Source organism: Bactrocera dorsalis, chromosome 1 (assembly GCF_023373825.1).
Source record: "Bactrocera dorsalis isolate Fly_Bdor chromosome 1, ASM2337382v1, whole genome shotgun sequence".
Taxonomy (NCBI): domain Eukaryota; kingdom Metazoa; phylum Arthropoda; class Insecta; order Diptera; family Tephritidae; genus Bactrocera; species Bactrocera dorsalis.
The window spans coordinates 96,147,588-96,162,732 of NC_064303.1; the positions used below are offsets into that span (position 1 = coordinate 96,147,588).

Below are 15,145 nucleotides of genomic sequence, written 5' to 3' on the forward strand. Positions count from 1 at the left end.
ACCCATTAGCCAGAAATGGGCTCGAACACGTCGGATTTTCTTGAAACTTTTCAAGAACCCATAGAGTAAAGCGATGACGCTTGGGAAGGTCGAGTGGCTTCAGTTCTTGTACAAACTGTATTTTGTACGCCGCAGCTGCTATATCTTCTTCACTGCGTGCTGGACGTGATCTATTCGATTATATATTATCCAATAATGAATGCTGGGTCTCAATATAGGTGATGGTATTGGTTGATAGTACGCTCAGTAGACCGATTATATTGACCATAAGAGGAGAAAAGCGTGCGAAAAACATTCTTTATAGAACGTGAATTTTCGTAATAAAGTTGAACGATTTGTAAACATTGTTCAGGCGTTAATCTTTCCTTTATGAAATGCCAAACAATACTGAACAAATATAACCTGACAGCTTGAGACGACTCAGGCATGATCTGTCAAAAAAAGGGTAAAGAAAAAGGTCTCCCTAATTGGATCACCTGTTATTATATTATCAAAAAAGTAACTTGCATCGGCCGGGAATCGAACCCGGGCCGCCCGCGTGGCAGGCGAGCATTCTACCACTGAACCACCGATGCTCACGCTCGAATTGTGGCCAGAAACTCTCACGTATGTTAGTGCGGTGTGAAAAGAAGTCATAAAAATTAAAATATACTTAATTAACAAAAAATAACAAAATATATGGCAAAACATATTTATAAATATTTATTTTTAAACAAACGTATGAAGTCTAAACAAATGCGCATAAAGCATATTAATATGCTTAAATATATATTAGGTATATAATTATGTATGTATGAATGTTTAAAAATATATGATGATTTATAACATGTCGTATTATCAATACATAAGCAACGATACTCGACTATTTTGGTGTATAAAAATAATCCGAATTTAAATTTAGAAACTAAAATTTTATTTTTATATGTATATATGTATGTATGAATGTACCATACAAGTGATCAAGAAGACGAGATGAGTCGAATTCCGGGTGATTGTCTGTCCGTCCATTTGTTTGTCTGCAATAACTTGATTAAAAAGTAAGATATCTCCATAGAAATTCCTTGGCGCCCAAGGAAATTAGTAAACTAGTAGTAGTATTAAGGTGATCCATTTCGAGGATCTCTACTTTTATAAAGAAAAAACACAGAAACTTCAAATTTATTGGAGAATGTTTACTATCGTTCCAAAGAACACTCTTTAGAACTTATTTTTTGAAGATTATCTCTGTCAACTGTTGGACGTGGCTACATTTCAGATGGTCCATCCGTACTGCAGAGGGCATACAGATATTTCTAGTCCTTCAGGATGACCGCTAATAGGGCATGGGCTATTATTATTATTAAAAGCCCTACAACTAGAGAGAGGCTAGCCTTACTGTGGGCAAAAAGATGACTAGATCTCTTGCGATCGTTCTTGGGCAACCTCGGCTTGGAAAACACTTCAATAGAGCCTGAAGCTGGAGTTCATAGAGATCTTGTGACAGTAAATCCCACCACCAACCTTCCGACTAAGCTTTGACCCATCTCTAAAGAAGCCTACTGCCCCTCTCCTCTAAGGCCTTTTTCCCATCCATAACTCCCTCGCCGGTATATGGGCAGAGAATGAGCCGCCAGAGTTCGATTTGCCGACTCTATGATCCAAGTGGCTCGGTATGAAGTAAAAGTGTGTGAGGATATCCGAGTGTTTAGACAAGTGTTCTTTTAGGAACCTAGATTTTCTGAGTCTGACAGCAAATTTCGCAGCCATATACCATCCGACGATGTCTACGGGCACTATGTACAAGATGGCGTTAAGTGCCATTGTTGAAGTGAGACCACACATGCTGATGAGCGCCGGCCGTTGAACGCTCTCGAGTTTCTTTCAAGTATGGTCTTTTCTAGAGCCCTCCTATCACATAAGGACTCTATAAAACATAATGGGCTTGACTGTGGTGTCGTAGCGCCAGCGGACTCCAGCCTTTGCCAATGGCTCCTCTACAATAGTATCAATGCCTTTTTTGATCTCTCTTTGATATACGGCTTCCCTGAAAGCTTCTAATCTATCCAAGATGAGCCATAGATATTACACTGTATCCGCCGGTTGCAGTCGAATGTCTTTCTTTTGTGGCAGCTTGTTATTTTTATTACATCTTTAGATTTTTTAATTTTTTATTTCTATTTTGAAATTTCAAAATTTTATTATTATGATATACTACATATTGTTAAATTAATTTTTAGACTTTCCAAAAAATTGACACATTTATATAATATCATTCTTTTACGCTCCGCTTTATTTTCAGATCTGGTGGACTGCATTGTCTGTTGCCTTGGGTCTAGATGTGCGCGGTGATATAATCAAAGGTGTGCCATGCATCAAACGTTACCATCAATTATTCTGTCCGACGGCGGGCAACAGCTATCCAATGTAAGTACCAAAAGACTTTTAAATGCGTGTGTGTATAAGAGTGATTGTATGCGTTTGTAAGCCGTTTACGCTTATCGCCATTTAAGGCGGCAAACAACTAATCACTTGGCGTTTGAGCTCATTTGCGTTGATTATCGCAAATTAGCGCGCCGGCAGATTTTTCAACAGTATTTTTCGTTTTCATACATACAGACATTTTTGATTTTTTCTATTTGCTCTTTAATTTTTACCTTAACCCTAACCTTAAAATTTTATCATTAACCTGTTGGCGGTAATTATGAGAAAATTAAAATTTCGTATTTGATAGTGGACAATTAAAAATTTGCATGCAAGACAAAATTGATTATTTTTCTTAATTTTGTTTCTATGTGTGTATGTAAGGTCTATGTGTATTTTGTTATGTCTTGTTAAAAACTCATTTGCTCCAAGTTAAGCAAAAGCATGGTTCAAAATTTTCATTCAAAAAAAAAATAAAAAAACCTGAAGAAAACAATTAGCCACACTCAATTTAAGCCAACGATGTGCAAACAAAAATGTAACCTACTTCTCTCCAAATTTTCTGAAACTAAATTCATTAACCGTAATTAATGTTTAATAAGGAGTCATTAACACCGCAATAAATTATTTTTATTTGCTTGTGTTTTATAATTTATTTATAAATTGATTATATGTATTATACTTATTTGATTGACCAAATAACGGCTGATTCGTGAAGAGGTACTTTTTTCAATAGCTTCTTTTTGACAGATCACGCGTGAGTCGTGTCAAGATGTCATATTATTTTTGTTCAGTATTATTTGACATTTGATCGAGAAAAGACTTAGGCCTGAACAACGTTTACTAATCGTTTAACTTTTTTATGAAAATTCACGTTCTGTAAAGAATGGGTTTCGCGCGCTTCACTCAACTTATGGCCAACATAATCGACCCTCGAAGCGTACTATTCGCAACACCATCACCCATCTTGGAACCATTCATTATTGGATAATATTCAACCGAATAGACCACGTCCATCCAGTCCAGAAGACCGCGGAGAGTCGTTTCGGCGCAGTTCGCAGCAACTAGGACTGGCGTTTGGCTACAAAAAGCTTACAAAATCCAGCTTGTGCAAGAATTGTAGACGGTCGACCTTCCAAAGCGACATCGCTTCGCTCTATGGGCTCTTGAAAAGTTGCAAGAAAATTCGAGCCACATTTTGTTCAGCGATGATGCCTATTTGTGGCTCAATAGGTATGTAAACAACCAAAAGTCTCGTATTTGGAACAAAGAGCAACGTGAAAAGATTCGAGAGCTACCATTTCATCCCGAAAAGACAACGGATTGGAGTGATTTGTGGGCCAGTGAAATCATCAGTCCATATTTCTTCAAAAATGATGCCGGTGAGAATGTAACCGTCAATGGAGACCCTCATCGCGCCGTGATAACTGACTATTTTATGCCTGAATATGAAGCTCGCGATCTCGGGGACATTTGTTTCCAACCACACGGTGCCACATCCCACACATCGCATCAATCAAAGGGTTTATTGACAGAACACTTCTGTGAGCAGATAATTTCACATTATGGGCCAATCGATTGGCCACCAAAATCGTATGATATCACACTATTAGACATTTCCTTGTGGGGATATGTAAAGTTTAAAGTCTATGCGGACGATCGCGCTTCGATTCAGGTCTTGGATCAAAACATCCCACATTTCATTCTGCAGTTATGAGTCGAAATGCTCGAAAGAGTCAACGAAAATTTGGCTCAATGGATGGATCATCTAAGACATACCAGCAGCCAACATTTGAAATAGATAATCTTCAAAAAATTACTGCCAAAGAATTTTCTTTCGAGTGATAATAAACATTCCTCATTAAATCTGAACTTAAAGTAGGGTACCTCGAAAGCGATCAGCTTTTATAACAAAATTTCTCAAGGTTGACTCCAAACCATAACGGAGACAGTTTCCTAAAAATATTAGAGTTCTGACCAAAAAACACTACCCGAAACTACCCAGTGCTAACAAAGCAGTTGTAAGGTTTGATATAGAAAGAATTCTTGCCACACTGTTTGTCTCATCGGTGAATACCTCTCGTACTGACGATCTTCGATTAATTTTCTTTTTAGAATGGCCAACTTCTCAGAAGTCTCAGTTTTCGGTATCATTACCAAACTAGGTCGAATTTTGTAACAAGATCTGGTATGAATCGTGTATTATCTAACACTTCGGGTTCAACTTTAATTGATTTTTTATTAAGAGGATGCAAAAAATTACTTTCTGTCTCTGTAAAAAGCTTGCTGAGGAATTCTACTTCTTCACTTACTAGTTACGGCTCAGTTAACAACAGCGTCCCAGTCGAGGTACCAAGTGCAGCCAGGTACTTCTTCACCTGATCTCTCCAACGGAATTGAGGTCTTCCTCTGCTTCCATAGCGGTTGTTATGGCCAATGATATCAATATCATTGGCGTACTGCAGTAGCTGTACTTCTCTATTTAGCTCTGCAGCTCATAGCTAGAGGGATTAATCGAACACTATTCGTTAGAAAACTAGCGAGTTTATGACTGGGTGCAAGGTCGCACGCGAATGCTCATAAATCCGTTATTTGACAATAAAAAATGATAAAGCAAATAGGTGAGCTTTTAGCGAATTTACCATATAAATAAGTTATGCAATTATTGGCTTAATTTATGAGCTGTTTATGGGTAAATTGGTATAAATAATAAAAAACCAGAAATTCAAATTCATTTCTTTCACGTTAAAATTTATTTGCTAATGCAGTTCCAAAAAGGAGATTCTACAGTTATTTTAATTTTATTAGTTTTTCGTGATTAGTATATATATATATCAACAGTACCAATAAATTTAAAAAAAAAATGAATTCCCATCACTGCTCTCGCTCATAACTCGTTTTGAGGCTGCTTGAAATCTTTTTCGCAAGCCACAACAAATCGAAAGACATATAAGAATTATAAATAAATATAAAATACATCTGTAATATTTAAGTGCGACAGATTAGCATTTTGTTTTTGTTTTGAGTTTTATTTTCGCTTCCGCTGAAATTCCGTTAAATGAGTGCTACGACCTTAACAGGCACAAGCGCCACCCAGAATGATTCAGTGGAACCAGAATTTTTTTTAATATAACATAATCTTAATTAATGTAGCTCAGCCTATGAAGAAGCTTATCTATATAGAGAAGAACACGGAGATCTACCTAAACCAGTGTTATGGTTTTAGCACCCGAATTTATTAGACAAACCTACTCTTGTAGTTCCCAAAGTGGTGATCTAATGGCTGAGTTCAGTGCGTACTGAAGTTATGAAAGGAATAGTTCTCCAGTCTGCTGAACGGCAGTGAAAGTGTAAAAACTGGAGATGGCGAACACGATTCCCTCACCGATAACGATGGAACATCTACATTTCCCCGACTATGATGAGGTTCGAATAGCAATAGTCGATAGCCGATGGATTGTCTACCGAGCTATTCAAATACGGCGGCCAAGAACTGACAAGGTCGGATGAAAGCCTGCCCGATGATTGGAACCTAAGTGTGCTCTGCTCAAACCATAAAAAGAGGGACTCACATAAGGTTTTATCCAGCGTGGTGTGTGAAATATTGGAGCTCCCGTCAACAAACTGATTGGACCTTATCAGTGTGGCTTTAGACATGGAAAATCTTCTATCTATCATATTTTCACCATGCGCTAAATCTTGGAAAAGACCTGTGAAAGGAAGACCGACAGCCGAAAACGAACTGCTTCTTTGCCGCTATAGCGGATCTTGATATCTCCGCAATGCTAATACGGCTGTGTAAACTGACATTGAGCAACTCCAAAAGCTCCGTCAGAATTGGGAAGGACCTCACCGAGCCGTTTGAAACCTTATATATACATAACACTAAAGACTTTCAAATTCATAAGAGTCAAAGAGCTATCGTCTTTAAAATCTATTAGTCGGTATTTTTTGGAAGGTATCTCCCAGGTTCTCTCGATTTTCACCCGCCCCAGGTGCACAAAACCAGATTAAATTCTAATAATATTCCAACTTAGAGTAACTCCATTAATTTGTCATAACAAAATTTACGGTATAAAATATTTGATCACACCCATCTATCACTTAATGGTTTTCGGAAGTGTCTGAGAAGTGAAAAGCTATGTATGTCTACATACGTATGTAAATCGCTGACGCCTTCGTCTTGGAAAAGAACATTTGTATGAAACATGATATAAAAACATACCAATAGCAGTCAAGTTCACTGCGGGGGCACAAACGTCGAAAAAGATAATTAGAAAAAATGTTCTTTGCATTTACTACTTGAGACGAGTAGATTTACAACTTGTAAACCCGCGCAAATGATTTGCAATGTAAACTATTAATGAATGAATGAGTAATCGCATATTTATAATATATGCATCAATCGTAAGAAATGTGTTTCGTCAATGAGATTCCATTGCGATTGAGGTAGATACATGCATTTACGAGATTATTATGACAGATGAGTGAATCGAAAGGTGTGAGCACACGCCCACTCAAGCTGTTGTTACTGTGATGCATAGTCGTAGTATTTGACAGTTGTAACTGTAGTTTTGGTTACTACTATTACTAGAAGATAGCGGAAAAAAATAAATACGTATTTTCATTAGTTCAATTGATATTTTACAATTGATACTTTATATATTCATAAAGTTTTCAGGGTTTTTACGGCTGACTAAAATTATCACTTAGGACTTACTTACATAGATGGAGATCCACTCCGTAGTATCCTTTCTGCTTTGATGCTATGACTACCTAGGTTAGGTTAGAAAGATGATGGAACGAAGGTTCCAAGGAACCCATCCACTGAGAATCTGCCCTCGATAATCTTCAAGAAGGTGGCACAATATTCTTAGATCTTCTAAACGAGCGTCACATCAGATAGGGTTAAATTCGTTCAAGCCATCCACTGAAGAGACTAATAGACCTATACATCAGGGGCAATATACAAAAAGACATGATATTAGGCTCTCAGTATGCCTACAGCCAAGGTAGGTGGAAAGACACTACTCTACACGTCGTTGTGTCACGGATGGAGGTAGCTTTTATGCCTAAAGAATATGTGTAGGAAAAATTCTCAGCATTAAGGGACCAATTAATAATGTGTAGTCGGAAGAGGTTATCGGTGGCCTGGAAAGGTTTGAGGTCGAATTGAACCCCATACAACTCATATATTGTTTTCTCAGTCACAGAATTGTCAGTGGGGCAGAGAGCGAGTACTATGAAAGATAAATAGGGACACCCTGCAAGGTTACTACATGACCCATTGGAGAGAACTCGAGGCACAAAGCTGTCAGGTGATAGTCATGTTTAAGGAAAGTTCTAGATAACGAGTTAACCAAAGGAGACCTCAGTGCGATAACTACCAAGCCCGAAAGAAACGGTCAATCCAAAAAACACTGAATAAGTTTTATTTGCCAGAAGGTATAAAATCATGAATGTATGCATGGAATCTCAATGTTGAAGAGATGGTGAGAAAGGTATTGGTTGTGTTATTGTTGTTGTAGCGGCAAAATTCTAAGTTGAGAGTCCTTGGCTGGATAAAAATCCGGGTCCGTTCCGGTTACGTAGACCGTACATGACCTTACAGAAGTATCACCAAGTCGCTTTCATATTAAACTTCACGGGATGCCAGGCCACAGTGGAATCGTCGGAAATAGCAAATTCGATAAGATTGCAAGAAAGGGCACCCTTACCCAAATCCCGTCAGGATGGGAACGAGTAGGGGTTGCTCTCTTCTTGCATTAGATCTCGACACTTTCTTCTTCACTGTTTAGCTTTCGCCAGAATAAGTTAGAAGCATCTGGGTTGCCATACTTTCTACGAACGAGGCGAATTCGGTGGAATTGATATTGGCTGCCTCAATAAATTTGTGTGTTTCATAGAGTTTTGAACATCACAATAAACAGGAACCTCTAACTGCCCGAAAGGGAATTATTTCTTCCTCACAAAAAATCAGCCTATCTACCTAACCTAACCTAACCTAAGATGATCAAACACTCTGTGAAATCAAATTTTAATATCCCATTATGTAATCACTTCTGTGTTAATCACTTTTCCCCGACATTATTCCCATTTCAGTGACAAAATAGAACGCTTCATCGACGACAACAAGGCACTGATGCGACGAATGTATGGCGACTTTGAGATGAATCTCGAGCCTGGCGGACCACAATCACAAACAAAGAAACGCAAGCGAAGATTCATTGATGATCCCGACATCTTCATACCACCAGGCGCATTTCCGGCCGTGGTACCAGATGACGAGGGCAGCACAGAACCACATGCGGAGGAAGCTGGCGAAAGTTACTTCGGCAAGTTGCGTAACAAGCGACAGGCGAATCGGAATGCGAATAAAGCGAGCACGAACACGTTTGCGAATGCTGGACAGAATACGGGAAGGTAAGCTGGGCAATGAATATATCTTGAAAAAAATTTTAACAAATATGAACAATAACTTTCAACTACTTTTAAAGAGTGGACGCTTGCGAGTCGAAGGTGGAGATCGTCACGCCATATTGGGCCTCCAATTCGGCGGGTAAAATACGCGCCATTGTCAATACACAGCACTTCGAGCAGGCCATACATCAGGAGGTTTGCACGTAAGTTACCGATTCTTCTAACTCTAACTTTTTTCTTAACTCTTTGTTAGTTAGAGAGCTAATTTCGATTTTTCATTTAGCACGCCAGCAACATCGCGCTGTGATCGCGACTGCGGTTGTGAGCAAAAGTATAAATGGCATCGCCTTCTAGCCTATGATCCGGACAATGATTGCAAGGGCATCTTCATGGACTGGTTCCTCTTTCCATCGTGCTGCGTCTGCAGGTGTAAGCCATAAGCATTTTAGGATGTTTGAGGAGCTCATGTGACAACGAACTTAACAGTAGCCCTTAATCTTTCATTAGACTTAAGTCAAATAAGTAATCTACTTAGACTCGTAAGTGGCTTAGTTAAGCAAAACTTCTACACTTTTTTTAAATCGAATTAGTTAATCATTTTCAAATTTTAATTCTACTCAATTCGCGCACATTTTTAGGTTAGGTTTATGTGTATAAGTGTACTTTAGTTTTAACCGAAAAGTGTTGCAAATTAAAATTTCATTATTAAGACATGGCAACTCTGCTAGCATGTTTAAGTACCAACTACATATAGTTCTGTACTCATAAGTTACTTGCTTAAATTAGTAGCTAAAAATGTTAATTGTTTTGAAAATTACTGTACCATCAATATTATTAACTAACTCTTAAGTATGGATAATTAAATAATTTGTTTCCAAATATTTCGAGGTGTTCATTTTGCTATTAGAACTTAAATTTTCAAAATATTATGATTCTTCTTGAATTGCAAATTTTGTTTTTTATAAACTCTTTAGTTGTAGCAATCATTTACATAGATTTTACTTAAAAATAATAATTGTTTGAAAATTTTTAATAAAATATGTAGGAATGCTAATATTAAATAAGAGTATTCTTCATACTAGATATGTATTTGTATTTGTGGCATCAAATTATATCAAGAATTTTTCGAGCGTAAAATCAATGAATTTCTAATAAAGTTAACAATTAGTAAAAATACATTATTATCTGTTTTTACATACCAGATATTCGGGTGAGTATAGACTTTAAGCAGATAATGTTTACTATACGGCCTGAAAAGTCTTTTACCTAATATGGTACCATAAACTATGAACTATGAATCTCTGTCCGGCTAAACGAAATAAGCCTCCCCCTAAACCCACCACATCCATGCTGCTGTACACAAAGTAACAACACTGTCACATTTCAATATACCACACCAACAGAACAGAACACATTCGTACCACCTCAATACAACCGTCACGCGAGAGCACCTCACATCCACATATGCAAACATCTTTCACAGACTCAAAAAGTGGTTAACTGGAAGTAGTTCTCCCTTATATGTATGAGGAGACCACGTTAGAAAGATAGACAAATTTTGATGGCCTCAAATTTTGACGGACGCTCTGAAGAGGTTGTTACTGACGAAAAAAAAAGTCCACAAAATAGTTTTGGATGACAGTAAAACAAAGTTGATCGAAATAGCGGGCGTTTTAAAGATATCAACTGAACGTGTACATCATATCACTCACGAACATTTGGGCATAAGAAAGCTCTGGGGAAAATGGGTGCTCGGCGAGCTCACTTTCCACCAAAAACAACGACGAGTTCATGATTCGGGCCAGTTATTGGAGATGTTAAAACGTAATTAACCCGAATATTTGCATCGATATGTGTCAATGGATAAAACATGGCTCCATCATTACACTTCGAAGCCTAATCGACAGTGATCCGAGTGTACTACATACGATTAACCTACTTCAACGAAACAATCGGCTGTCAAGGTTCAGCTGTCTATATTTTGGCATGAGCATGGGATAATTTTTATTGGCAACCTTGAAAAGGAAAGGACTAACAACAGCGACCATTACATAGGATTATTGACTTTGAAATACAAAATCGCTGAGAAACGGCCATATTTAAAAAAAAAAAAAAAAGTGCAGTTTCACCAATCCAATGCGCCGTATCACAAGTTAATGGAAAGGATGACAAAAAACCCTGAATTGGGCTTCGAATTGCTTCCGCATCCATCGTGTTCTCCAGATCTCACCCCCAGCGATTGCTTCCTTTTTTCAAATCTCAAAAGAATGTTCGCTGGGAAAAAGTTTTCGTGGCATGAAGTGGTGATCGTCGAAATTGTGGGCTACTTCGAAGCCGTACTATAAAAATGGTATCGAAAAGTTGGAGGATCGCAATAATCTGTGTATGACCTCTGAAGGGAACTACTATATAATGAATAAAGAAACAAATTTAGCCAAAAAAGTGTGTTTACTATGATATACATATATTCAAAAAAACGTCCTTTCATAGTTATGTTAACCTCTTTTTTCTGGAGGCAGAGAAATTCTCTGAGCTGACTTTAATTTATTGACGATTCTAAACAGAGCAACAGTAAAGAGCAACAGGTCTAATGAACAGCAAAAGATTGATTAAAAGTCAATACAGGCGAAAGTCAAGATAAATGTTCAAATTTTTAAACGTATTAACAGACTTTAGCAGCAACTATGAAGTACATCTATAATTAGCAATAATATTCATCGATATGAAGGCATTTACAATTAATTAATCAGCTGAGACAGCTTCCTAAACCTCCCCCAACTGGATCCTCAAATCGTTTGATTTCCTGGTAAATACACTGATCATTCACAAAAAAAAAACTAATTTAAGGGAATATCATTGATGAAGAGAACAAATAACCAAGAGGCTACGACATTAACCTAGAGAACAGTTGCGGAGATTTCCAAGGGATAAGACGTCACAATATCAACCCGATTTCAATTTTGCTTGAGATTGTTCCGCATTGGAAGCTAATACATTAGTCACCATTCCTCTATATGGGTGAAACTCGTTTTCAAATGGACAAAACAGTCTCATAACTTTTACTCTTTCATTCTGAACAATCTTTTCATATATTTTCGGCGCCGTGGCGAGCTTTGAAATCAACACAGAGTGGAAAATTGATGAATCGGGGTAATCCCTTTCCAAAAAGTGTAGAAATAACTTAAATTTATTTTAGCTAAGTTAATTCGAAAATACTTCGGTATTTCGAAAATTTCAGTTGAGCACCTCGGAAAATATATTCGTTCATGACGTCATCAACGAAAGAGGTTAAGACTTTCTGTATGAAAACTTGAGACTACATAGCATTGCGCGTCACAATCATGCCTCTATGAAGCTTGTTGATCTCGACTTTAATTAATGTTCGAATATGTTAGTAGAACAGATAATAACTAAATATTTGAGCAAGTTTAATATAATATACTCAAAATGGTTATATACAAAAACAAATATATAAACCTTAGTAGTGCAAATAGTAACAAATATAAAAATATGGAGTGACAAGTAAGTGACGTTTTTACTTACCAGAGATCTTGTAGTTTACCGTTTCGACGACACTGAAATAAAAATAATAATATTATTTGAGTATGTGAAAAAAAATAAACATTATTTGAATAAATTATATGAATTATAAATATATCAATAAGTCCATAAAACAATAGTAGACTTTTTACAATAATATTACAATTATATCAGTATGTTACATGATATATGGATGTATATTTAATGAAAATATATTTCGAGTAAATTTTTATTTCTCCGTATATTGAGGTCGTTCAACGGTTATTCATCCTCTAAAAAAGATAATGTTTTCTTTCTTGAAGTTGAGTTGAAATGAAAAAAGTCTCAAAAAAATACAAAAAGCTAAATTGCATCGGCCGGGAATCGAACCCGGGCCGCCCGCGTGGCAGGCGAGCATTCTACCACTGAACCACCGATGCTTATACTAGGATAAGCTAGTAAGGGGCGGTAGTATTTCAACACAGAGTGCACAAAATATCTAAAAATAAACAAATTTTACTTATAAATCTAGTTTTGTAATTTAGACGCAGCTAAATTAATTATAGTGTGGTGAATTAAAGCAAGCAGAGGTGCATGCCTGTGCTAAATACATACAGTGGCGCTGTAACTGTACAGTAAATTTATGACATGTGGAGCTGCTATTCAGATACTGTTTTATGTACTAATTACGGAAAATTATTATATCATTTAAATTGTTAAATAAATTAATTAAAATTTAAATTTTACAAGTATAAAAAATATTCATTCAACGATTTAGCAACAAATTATCTGACTGTAAATTCCAACTATGGATAAGAAAAGTTGATCTGCCAAGGAGCTTAATGCCTTCTGCAGATGTTTACTACACTGGAATTAAGCGGTGGCGTCGACAAGGCCAGCAATACTCTCTATGCTTTTATGTTCTCTGACCTGGCTATTTGTTTATATAGATGCTTTCTGCATCCTCCTGTAGTTATTCAATAAAGCCTCAAAGTTTAATAAAGTAGTGTGTTCTAATAATGCAGTTCATATATTGTATTATTATTTTTTGTTTTAAATCCATTTTGGATTCGGTTTTTAAAAATTTTTATTCTCATTTTAACCTTGCGTTCTAAACCAAATTTTAATGAGTTCGTTAATTCAAAATAAAAAGAGTGAGGCAACCCTCCATTCATTAATTCATTCATTGGAAAATTTCTTTACCCTTTTCTGTGAAAAACCTCGTTCATAAGTTATTTAGCATTAAAATAAATACTTTTTTAAGCTAAAAATGTTTTAAAAATGGAGAAAAGAAGCACTTTTCTGTATTAATTTTCGCCCTAATGAGTACCATTTAGATGTTTAGCGGAAATAATTGCAAATAGGACACATGCCCATGAGGAACATACGCACACATATGTATGTAAATGTCTAAGCATTCATAATTCTTGCGACTTATTTCCTTTGGCAGTTTTAATGAGATTAAATTGAAAAAGAAAGTTATAAAACTGGAGCGGGAATGCAAAGTGTCGAAGTAATACCAACATATGTACATACAATGTACACACCTATTTCTGCGCTCAATTTACCTTGTTGAAGTAAGGTTTGAAAAGGAGCAACATGTATCATATAATCATATAAGAAAAAGTTTTCCTTTTCATTTTCTTTACATTTTTTTTCTAAAACTTAGGAAAAGTACACAAATTAATCGCAACAATACCAACCAAATCAGTCTCTTCTGATTTTCTGGGTCCTTAAGTAACCAATATTAGTTTAAGTACGTTAAATTATTTATTTGAATGATAAACAGAGTTTTTATTATTATTTCTTATTATAAATAAAGTTAATAATTTATTTTTCATAATTATTAATCATGACAATTTAGTTTAATAGTGTTTAGTAGAGATTATTCAGTACATACTGTACAGAAAAACACTTTTATCTGCTAAAAAATATATAAAAAATGTTGCATACTTTTAGGCTTTCATATAATGCTTGGGTGCAATAATGATTTGCATTGCAAACTAAATAATGTTAAAAACAAATGAGCTAAAATCACTATTTAAAAGGAAAAAAAAGAAAATATAGATAAAAAGTTTCACTTAAAGAATTTTCGCAATATACTTAATATACGAATAAAATTTATTATTAAATCATAAATAATAAAAAAAAAAATAATAATTGTTATAAAACAAAAAAATTTATAACTGTTTCCGCCCGGGATCGAACCGGGGGCCTTCCGCGTGTTAGGCGGATGTGATAACCACTACACCACGGAAACAGACAATACCAGCACGCGACTAATAAAGGTTTTCTCAGAAGTGTGGGCAATGTGGTGAATATTATTTTAAGCAATTATACTCGTAAATGTATGTATATATATATATATAAATTCAGTGAACAAAATGACCATTAAATCTTATAAATATTTACATTAGAGTGTGCTGATTTTCAGGGAACCCAAAAACGGAAAAATCTCGTAAGCGTGATATGTTCTACGAAACATTGTAAACAAGTTTTACTAAGAGTCTGTGGGACTTAAGCCGGTTTAGAGCGATTTTTTAGGACGGGTTAATGGTTTTTTAGGGACCAAAAATATTTGTCCGTTATACGTTTGTATAAATTGTATATCAAATCATTGAATACATATGATGAAAACTGAAATCCTGTTTCGGAAACGTTCGTCCGAGCTTCAATCTCTGATATATTGTAGATAAGTATCTAAGGAATTTGGTTAAACTTTCAAACTCTATACAAGTATATGAAGTTATTGCTAGATCTCTCCCCTTGTTACTTATTCTTTCACAATGAAAACTTTGTTCTTACT

General features: G+C 36.0%; 1 protein-coding gene and 3 non-coding genes across 4 annotated transcripts in view; 1 reads left to right on the plus strand and 3 right to left on the minus strand.

Annotated features, from left to right (window-relative positions):
- LOC105228782 (protein spaetzle 3) overlaps window positions 1-9,983 on the plus strand; it is a 76,662-nt gene extending 66,679 nt beyond the window's left edge. The window contains exons 4-7 of the mRNA XM_029551328.2: window positions 2,279-2,403; window positions 8,503-8,823; window positions 8,898-9,023; window positions 9,104-9,983. Of these exons, the coding sequence (XP_029407188.2) occupies window positions 2,279-2,403; window positions 8,503-8,823; window positions 8,898-9,023; window positions 9,104-9,260 (729 nt within the window). The 3' untranslated portion in view covers window positions 9,261-9,983. The remainder of the gene's footprint in view (window positions 1-2,278; window positions 2,404-8,502; window positions 8,824-8,897; window positions 9,024-9,103) is intronic.
- Trnag-gcc (transfer RNA glycine (anticodon GCC)) lies at window positions 505-575 on the minus strand. The gene has a single exon. It is a non-coding gene; the product is annotated as a tRNA-Gly (tRNA).
- Window positions 9,984-12,708: 2,725 nt separating the features above from the next.
- Trnag-gcc (transfer RNA glycine (anticodon GCC)) lies at window positions 12,709-12,779 on the minus strand. Its single transcript has one exon. It is a non-coding gene; the product is annotated as a tRNA-Gly (tRNA).
- Window positions 12,780-14,526: 1,747 nt separating this feature from the next.
- On the minus strand, window positions 14,527-14,599 carry Trnav-aac (transfer RNA valine (anticodon AAC)). The gene has a single exon. It is a non-coding gene; the product is annotated as a tRNA-Val (tRNA).
- Between the last annotated feature and the right edge of the window lie 546 nt (window positions 14,600-15,145).